General features: G+C 54.3%; 1 protein-coding gene across 8 annotated transcripts; it reads right to left on the reverse strand.

Annotated features, from left to right (window-relative positions):
• Positions 1-412: 412 nt before the first annotated feature.
• Fes (FES proto-oncogene, tyrosine kinase) lies at positions 413-9,653 on the reverse strand. Of its 8 annotated transcripts, none has more exons than XR_015630241.1 (19): positions 9,529-9,610; positions 8,810-9,031; positions 8,528-8,701; positions 7,436-7,532; positions 7,099-7,282; positions 6,530-6,667; positions 6,329-6,448; positions 6,043-6,165; positions 5,745-5,931; positions 5,539-5,622; positions 4,788-4,997; positions 4,291-4,413; positions 3,949-4,002; positions 3,348-3,466; positions 2,960-3,076; positions 2,753-2,876; positions 1,247-1,404; positions 1,016-1,138; positions 413-751 (listed from the first exon to the last, which is right to left on the reverse strand). XR_015630241.1 is itself a non-coding variant. In NM_001108488.1 (19 exon segments), coding segments are annotated over 18 exon segments (2,469 nt in total). In that variant the 5' UTR covers positions 9,023-9,031; positions 9,529-9,653; the 3' UTR covers positions 413-608.
• Between the last annotated feature and the right edge of the window lie 3 nt (positions 9,654-9,656).

Genomic DNA, 9,656 nt, shown 5'->3' on the forward strand with positions numbered 1-9,656 from the left:
CATTTCTTCTTTGTGGGGAAGCCTTCCCTTACCCATTTGTTCATCCCCTGAATGTCCTGTGACTGTGTGACACACACAGCCCAAGATACTCTATTTTTCACAGACCGATGACTTTTACACCTCAGTTCCCAGTCTGTACACCAACCTACGTTTTAACTCCACAGGTTCCTGGAAGGCAACATCTTTACAATTTACCTGTGTGATCCTGTTCTAGGGAACAGCGCCACCGTCTGGCCAAAGTCTGTATAGCACCTTGCACTTCTGGCTCCTGTCCCACATTAAACCAATCAATCATGTCAGCTCTACCCCATGCGGGCTCTCTGACCTTCCTCTTTTCACAGTCATCACAGGACTACAGTCATCCTCTCCTAAGAACTGGCCCCTGGCCTCCAGAGGAGCACACATGTCAATATTACCTGATGAACACAATTTGTTTTATTTTTCTGTCCAAGAGATGAATTTGTGCAGGAAGAAGGATGGTGACCCTCCCTGGAGCCGCACCCTGCCCGAAGCCCTGCTGCTAGTGTTGGAACCCAGGTCTTGGAGCTGTCCAACAGTGAGTGGGAACTGCTGAGGACGTACACTCTTGCCCGAACAGGCCACTGGTCTCACCGATGCCGCTTTCGGATACTCTGTAGCTCCTGGCAGATGGTGCTGAAGCTAGGCCTCTGCCCCGGCTCATAGGCCCAGCACTGCTCCATGAGCCTGAAGACTGCATCAGGGCACAGCTCTGGGCAAGGCAGACGATGCCCTACGAGGACAGGTGCAGCGCACCAAGTATGAGAAGGGATCAGATTCCTTCCGATTCACTGCCCGTGAGAGAAACCACTAAGAACCCCAAAAACAGAGGCCTAGGCTCTAATCTCTGGCCTGCCATGCATAGACAGGCTTGCCACCTGTGGTAGCTACAGACTCTTCTTATCCTGCCCCAGTAGGAGGTTTTGAGGAGGAAGCATTTGTCAGGAACATCTTAGGAGCTTGGTCCTGAGGTACCATCATAAATCTGTGGCCTTACCCTTTTCGACAAACTCCCGTGTCTGCTGATTGGTGAGGTTGGGATAAGGTGAGGCCCCTAGGCTGAAGGTCTCCCACAGCAAAATGCCAAAGCTCCACACGTCACTTTCTGAGGAGTAGCGTCCTGCAGAGGAAGCAAGGCAGCATAGGGAGACTATCCCCGTCAGAGGCCCAGAGTCCACCCGTGCCCAGTCATCGGCCTTGCAGCCCAGGATGGGTGAGAATCAGGTACCATAATTAAGAGCTTCAGGGGCAGTCCACTTAACAGGGACTTGTCTGAGGCCGGCTGAGGCCGCGTAGATCCCGTCAGCCTCTTCTCGAGACATCCCGAAGTCACTGATCTTCAGAACATTCTTCTCTGTCACCAGGCAGTTGCGAGCAGCCAGATCCCTGGGTGAAGCAGGGCAGAAGTTGGTCTTCAGCCATTTTGGTTTACTTAGCTGGGTCAAGCCCTCTAGACAGCAAACAATATAGCTGTCCTTTGGGGCAAAGGAGGTGGTGTAGTTAGTAAGTGTCTGCTGACCAAACCTGAGGGCCTGGGTTCAGATCCCTATGTTGTTGTAAAAATATAAAAAAAATAAAAAAAGTATGGTTGTCTTTTACCTCATTAGGTCCAGCACCTCAGTGCCCCAAGATATCTGCTAGATATCTTGGTGGAAACACATCCCAACTCCATGGTGGCCCAGTGTCTCCTGCTGCTGCACACTTTCCTACACTCAAGCCCTCACATAAAAGAACACACAACACAATAATCTTTGGCCTAAGAACATTAATAACAATCTGTAAATACACAGAGTGGAATCTTAACGTCACTTGCCATGGCTTCTCTCCCTCTCTATCTCCTGTCTCTTCTCCCTCTCCATTCCAGTCTCCTCCTCTTCCTTCAAACTTTTCTCCCACCCATCCTACCTTCCATCCAAAGACAAGCCTCCTTCTATCCTGTACCTGCCCCTCACCTGTATTTTATAAATTCAATGGGGAGAAGGTTATGGTGAAGTCACCTAAGTCCTGAGTACATGACTAGGCAGCCGTCCTTGGGGCAGTGGAATTAGCATCAAAATACAGATAACTCCAGGGCAAACCACAACATCCCTAGCTCTCAAAGAAAAAGTTGGCAATGCTTGTCTGTTAATCCAGCACTGGGGCATCAAAGAGAGGCAGATCCTTAGAGCTCTCTGGCCAGACGGCTTCACCAAATTCATAATCTTCTGGTTTAGTGAGAGACTGTCTAAAAATCTAAAGTGAGAAGGATTAAGACACCTAACATTGGGCTGGAGAGATGGCTCAGTGGTTAAGAGCACTGACTGCTCTTCCAGAGGTCCTGAGTTCAATTCCCAGCATCCACATGAGGGCTCACAACCATCTGTAACAGGATCTGATGCCCTCTTCTGGTGTGTCTGAAGACAGCTACTGTGTGCTCACATTCATAAAATAAATAACATTGACTTCTGGCCTCCACAAACATGGACATATATGTGCATATGCACAGAAACATGGTGTAACTCTCACATACAAAGTGCTAGAGAGGGGTTGGGGATTTAGCTCAGTGGTAGAGCGCTTGCCTAGCAAGCGTAAGGCCCTGGGTTTGGTCCCCAGCTCCGAAAAAAAAGAAAAAAAAAAAAAAAAAGAAACAAAAAAAACAAAGTGCTAGAGACCATTTCTGCCCAGGGAGCTGATACCTGGTGGCCACTGTGGTGGGGTCTCCCAGAGCCTGCATCAGGGCCTGCAGCCCACTCACCGGTGGATACAGCACTTGCTTTCCAAGTACTCCATGCCAGCAGCTGCATCCCCTACCATCTGCAGCAGGGTCTTCACCCGCAGGCGGGCTCCCTCTGTCCGCAGAAAGGTGAGAAAGTCGCCCCCTAGAGGCGAGAGCAGCCTTGAGCCTAGTGGGAGATACCAGGCAAGCTGAGCCCTCAGCCTGGAGACCAGCACCTCTGCTCACCTTGAACCAGCTCCATGACAATGTAGATGGGCTGTTTCTGTGTGCAGACCCCGATGAGACGTACAATGTTGGGGTGGTTGTACTGTTTCAGGATCCTGGAGAGCACTGCTGCTTAGGCTGTGTGTAATTCGTGCTCACAGCCTTCTGTACCTGTCCCTGTCCCCCACCTCTCAGAAGGAGCCTCAGAGAAGACAGAAGGCTACAGAGGAAAAGGGTGACTTCGAATGTCTGCAGCCTTGGACACATGACTGCGGGGCCCCGGTCAGTACCTCTTGGCACTATGGGTGCTACTTGGGTATGAGAGGACTTGGAGAATCAAATGCTAGTCAGTGCACAGAGGAAGCCTCTCACACAAGGAACCTCTGACTGTTCCCATTTTATGACCCACCTCGCTTCTTGCAGAAACTTGGCCTTGAGGTCAGGTGGGAGCGTCTCTCGACAAGACTTCACAGCCACCGGGGTGTTGTCTGCACGAAGACGTCCACTAAACACCTCTCCGAAGTTCCCCTGCAATAGTCCTGGTTCCTACCACAACTTCCTGGTATTGCTTCCCTTTCTCACCTCCAGAGGACAAGCCATCTTGTCCCCACTGTCCATGCTGCCTTGTCACCCTGGGTCTCTATGAGGAGTTCCCCTCGTAAAGATACAAACGTGGTCTGTGCCACCTTCTCTAAGAAGTGACATGGGAAGAATTGCTTTTCTTTGGGTCGGGAAAGCATTCTGATTGGAAAGTGGCTGGCGTCTGATATTAACAGAGGTGCTTAGTAAGACACCCTCGAGCAGGGCGAGAGCTGGGGTAAGATGTCAGTCTAGGAGTTGGTATTCGATATTTTATGAGCTGGAATCACACTGAGTCAAGGAGACCCTCTAGGAGCCTGGAAGTGGAACCAGAGGTGAGACTTGGTGAGGGGCCTAGAAGAAGCTGTGAGGAAGGTAACAGGTAGAGCCCAGAAGGTTGGAGAATCCCAGGGTCGTGGGGCTACACCTACCCTTCCGATCTGCTCTCCCAGCACCAGATCCTCATGCTTCAGTACCCACTTGTCCTGAGGAAAGAAGCAAGGGACTCAGAAGTCGGCAAACAGAAGGGGTGCTGGGCCTTGTGGAAGACACTCCGGCTGACACTATGTCAGTCTTGGAGCTGACCTACTGTGTCACACTGGCCCATAGGTTTGGTCATATCAGGACACTCAGATAATTTGGGGATCAGGCTGATATATATGGCATCCCATACCAAGGGGGGGGCTGGCCCTCTTGTGGGGTAAATGCTTATCCACACTCTGAGCACCTGTGATTCCCAAGCTCAACGTGGGCCAGGCTGGCCACAGGCTCACCTTGGGTACCGCCCTGAACAAGACAACACCACTCTTCTTTGTAAGGGGCTGCTGGGAGGACAGCAGGTGAGTGATGAGCAAAGGGATGCTGGGAAAGCCGTCCCCTTCCAGCCGGTACAGGTTCTGTGAGCAAGGGATTACGGGTGTTGGGGAGACCTGAGGTCAGCAGCTTCCTTTGGTAAGGAGACCTGAGCCCTGGAAGAGGCAAGAAGAGCAGCAACAGAAGTGGGGGACTAGGGGTGTGGTGGAGAGGTGGGGAGTAGGGGGCAGGGACTGCCTAGGACACACTGGTACGTGGCACTCTTGCTATCTTTTTTCTTTGGGGAGGAAAGACTCAGGGACATGGATATTCTCTTTGGGGCCCTCCAACTGAGTTAGAGAAGGAGGCACTGAAGGTACAGCAGTTACTCTCTACACTCAAGGTCACTGAGCTCTAGACCATTTCCCTAGAGAGGGGAAGACAGAAGGAGTAGGATCAGCGTCCCCTCCCCACTTACATCTGAGGATTGGATGATGAAGTGTCGGGGCTGGCCATCCCACAGCACAGACAGAACATACTCCTGCTTGCCCTGGCTCTCCCGAACCAGGAAGTCCCCGGAGTGTGTTAGCAGCTCAGCTACCTCTGCCCGAGGGATAGCCCCATGGTACCACAGCTGCTCGTGGAGGGGCTTCTGCACCTCTGGAACGAGCTGCAGCGGAGGAGGGATCTGGGAGGAGTGTGCAGTGTCACTGGGCTGGCTCAGAAGGGGAGAGCCCTGGGCTAAGGTGGGGTTTCACCGTGTCACCTGCTCTCATCCCTAAGCTATCCACGGGACACTAGAGCGGCCTGGTTCAAGCTCACTCTGGGCACAACTGAAATGGGAAGCTGGGGCTAGCAGATCCCAATCAAGTTAGGACTTTTCTCCTCTGAACCAGAGGCCTCTCCGTCACTCCCGAAGCAGCAGAGGAGTGCAGTAGCCAAAGCCACATGCCCCTGCGGCATATAGGGATGGTGAAGAGAGGACATGAGAGCTGGCAGGGCTCAGAGGTATCTGCAGCCTAGAACCCCAGGGAAGGAAACCCGAGGAAGGAAATGTTGTCCCCTGCTCGTGCTCCGCTGCCCCCCGCCCCGCTCCTCCCACCCCACACTGTGAAAGTGTTCTAGGCAGGCAGGTCCTTCTATCCAGAGTGTGGAGGTCTAAGGTCTGAGACTCCTAGCCTGGCCTAACTAGATGGGCAGAGGTAGAGGTCCAGCTCTGGACTACTCACGGAGAACTTGGGGCGGAAGATTCCAGAGAAGTGGCTTTTAATGATCTCCAGGGTGGGTGTCCTTCCCCCATCTCGCTCCTGCTCCTGAGGCCAGGGACAGACGTCAGCGTGTGGCCAGGCTTAGGGAGGGGGAGGGCAAAAATGAGGAGTGCAGCCCCTGCACGCAGGCTGGCAGGGGTCGGCATAGTAGTGGTAGGGCATCTCACCGTGGAAGAGGTGGAATGACGGTCATCCTGAAGGAGTGGTACGGCTGGGGGCTCGCCTGTCCCGAGCTGCTCCATCTTGCTCTGTAGAAGTTCCTGCTGAGCCTGAAGCTTGTCCTGATTGCACAGTGCTACCTGCAACCCCTGCATCGCCTCTTGCAGCACCTGCCTCTTGCCCAGAAGCTGCACCCTGCAGGCAGGAGCAGGGCAAGGGGAGGGCAGAGAGAGAGAGTCAGCCTGAACCTTGCATGCACAGCAGAGGGGCGGAGTCAGGAGGCTGCTGCAGGTGGGGTCTCCTCACCGTTCTCGGGGGTGGGTGTTCTGCTCCTCGCACTGGAGCTCCCGCTGCAGCTGACTGACCATCTCCTGCCGGCTCAGCACCTCTTTGGTGGCCACAGCCAGTTCGTCTGTCACAGAGGTCAGCCTGCACCCCAAGGGCAGGATAATGAAAGCTGTGCCCCCACCACATGCACCCCAACAAGCCAACCTAGCCTGGCCACTTAGCCAAGGGTTCCCTGCCCCCACATCCACCCCCACCCCCACCCACCCCCCCCCACACACAGGAAGTCTGACAAGCGACCACGCACGTGTGCTGCACGCTCTCCAAGGTCAGCTCGTTCAGCTGCAGGTCCCCAGGTTCCAGCTGTTCGCCCTCTTCAAGAAGTGACACATCAAAAGTGACACAAGGTGGGACATCAGGGGCAGATCTGTGGGTGCACAGGGCCCTTCAGAGACTAGGTCAGAAGCCCCGGAGCCCAGGAGGTTCAAGGATAAGGACCCCGGCTTACCCGTACTGTCGCAGGAAGCCTAGGTACTCAAACTCAGGCTGGATGCGAGCAGCAGCTGCAGCCAGCTCACGGTGAATGGATGCCACATCATCCTGCACCAGACTGCTGATCTCTAGGTATTCCTGCAGGATGTCCTTCCTGCATCCCCCACCCCATAGAGCCACCGAGTCAGAGGACCTCAGGCTGGGCAAGGAGGCCAACTCAGCCTAGCAGGATGGTTTCCTAACAATTCTAGGTTGGAAGACGCCCTCCTCACACCCCCACCTTAGCTCAGATGCAAGTGAAGGACCTTCAGCAAATCATTAAAGGCCTCCCGGGTCTTCTGCTTCCCGAGAGGATTATAGGTGTCCTGGCAACGGGAGCTCAGGACCACAGATCCTGTGGGTCATGCCTGGTACACAGAAAGTACTCAGGAACTAGGTCCCCAATAAATGCATAAGGCAGGGATGTGCCGCTGACCCCCCCAAAGCCTGTCTCTCCCAGGCTTAGCACCACCACCCCTTCCCCACCGCCCAGTTCCAGCCCTGGGTTCTACTGTTGGTTAGAGGGTGCAGGGACTGCGAGCTTACAGGATGCCTGCCATCTCTTCGTGCAAGTCCTGTAGTGACTGCAGCAGGCCAGGCAGCATGAATTGGTGGTAGTGCTGGTGGTGCAGCTGCGCGGCCCTCACACCCAGTACGTAGCGGTTGTGGTGGGCAAAGAGCTTCCACAGGCTTCGTACATACTTGTCTTTGGCCTTGTCGCGATCCTTGTCTGGTAGGTGGGAGGTAAGAGAGGGTGTGCGTGTGTGTACAAGAGTGGGTGTCGGTGTCCCAGAGGTCCAAGGAGCAGCCCCCACTCCCTGGGCACCAGCAAACAGGTCTGCTAGACTGAGTTTTCTCCCTGCCAGGAAGAAAAGTTCCAAACCTTTGCTGGCTTCCTGGTACTTGCGCCTGGCCTGGGCACTATCTCGTGTCAGGGTCCGGTACTGGCTCTTTAGCTTCTCAATGTCCTGGCTGTGGGTCTGGAAGAAAAAGGGAAGTCAGGGTGAGGAGGCAGACCTTAAATCCAGGGGGAGTCATACCTAAGGTAAAACCTTGGGAGGGTTCTGCCACTCAGGCTGTCAGGTTAACCAGACTCATCCTTCTGAAAGAGTCTGGAAACTTCTGGAGATGGTGGCTGCTAAGGTCAGGGTCAGAGGAGTTGAGTTATAGACATGCTACTGAGGAGGCAAGAAAGAGTTTAGGACAGGTTCCAACTATCCCTCCGGGTGGCAGGTAGCAGCAGCCTCAGATGTATAGATTCACATGACCCCACATGACCCCGCATGACCCCACAATCAAAAGATCCTGAGACTTGGTTTCATACAGTGTGGTTATCATATTGAAATTGCCTCTGCCTCCCAAGTGTTAGGATTAAAGGCGTTCACCGCCGCCACCTGGCAACTTGGACAGTCTTAAAGAGCCAGATGGTAAATATACTGTGCATGCAGGTCATAGAGTTCTGCAGAAATTACTCCATTCCTTCACTGACACGTAGGATCCTATATAAGCACAGCTGTGTAATCCTTGGATTAGAATTGAGTTAGGAAAGTATGGGAATGCAGACCACAAGGGGGCGCTGTGGGTCCATGGTACGACCCAACTCTGCGGCGACGAGAGGGGTGTGGTACTGGGAGACTGACCAGTGAATGGGGGAGGGAAGCACCCAGAGACAAAGCAGCTGCATATAACCCAGCCTGCAGCTGGAATTCAGACCTAAGCAGGATCCTGCCTCTGGGGCCCTGGGCGGAGTCACTCTAAGCCAAAGGTACACTTGGCCATCCCAAGTCCCTCACTATGGATCAACAGGTTCTGTAGCAAGTTAGCCTAAGTTGTAAGAGGAAAGGCGGAAGCTGCAGCAGAGCCACACAGGCCATCCTGGAACTAGGCCTGCGGTCGGTCAGTGACTTCTGCTTCCCTAGGCACTCTTGTGCAAAACTGCGCCCGATTGTGAAAGAGTCCTTTGGTGCACACCTACCTTGGTGAGCTCCTGCTGCAGCTGCTGCCACTGCTCGTTGTAAGTCTTTCTCAGGTGCTGCCGCTCCCGGATCAGCACGCTCAGCTTGCTCAGGGGCCCTGAGTTCAGATCTTCTGCATGCTGCCGCAGTACCCGGCTCAAGTTCTCCGTCTGGCTTGTTATCTCTGCCCAGGACTATGGCACATTGTGGGATTGGGAAGCAGGAAGAACATGGCAATGGCCAGCAAGTGGGTTTGTAACATCTCCAACCCCACCTCTAAGGGGGAGTGCATGGCAGCTCACCTGGCTGACAGGGCTGTCAGGGCCACTGCTCCAGCTCTGGCCCCCGCTGTCTTGCAAGGACATGTGGTGAAGCAATCCTGCATATTCCCGGTCACTCTTGACCCTCTGCGCCATCCACTTCCTCATCCCTTCCAATAAACGAAGCTCAGCTTCTTGCATCTGTTGCACTGCCCCGTGGCCCTGGGGGCTGCACAGCTCTGAAGAGAAGCCCATAATGGTGTCCTGGGAACAGAAGCGGGGTCATTCAGTGGAGACAAAGAAGCAGCTGGAGATGGAAGAACAGGACCATGAGGCTAAGGGCTAGTAAGGCCCAAGAGGGCTAAGGGCGCAACATGGGTGGGGTCCTGCTCAGAAAAAAATATCAAGAGGTACAGACAGTAGCCTGGGATGGGGCCGGTCCCTCTGCTTCCGATGAACCAGACCAAGTCTCAGAGCCAGTGGTCCGGTTTCCAGGAACCAGACAGGAGATCCCTACTAGTGTCTTTCACTCACACCACGCCTGGATGTTACCAAACCCTGCACAGGGCCTTCAACAGTGCTGGACGGCGGCCTCAGGGAGCCACCGAAGAAATCCTGTTACTGGGCTTTCCTGCTCTTCCCAAGCTCCTAGCCCCACCCTCATCAGGTCTCAGGTTCCCAGAACACCCGCCTGGCCCCTTTCCGGTGCCCACCCCTGCCCGTGTCATACATAGATTCCTGGATCTCGAAGGTGGAGTTACCTTTCTTGGGCAGCTGCTCCTGGGACAGGTGGCAGTGGACCGACTAACAGCCCAGAATCTACCCGGCCAGTTCCTGATTCCTGCTTCCTCCTCCGTGGTTTCAGTTGCTGTAGGCCGCGGGGCGGGTC

This window comes from Rattus norvegicus, chromosome 1, assembly GCF_021556685.1.
Source record: "Rattus norvegicus strain SHRSP/BbbUtx chromosome 1, alternate assembly SHRSP_T2T, whole genome shotgun sequence".
Taxonomy (NCBI): domain Eukaryota; kingdom Metazoa; phylum Chordata; class Mammalia; order Rodentia; family Muridae; genus Rattus; species Rattus norvegicus.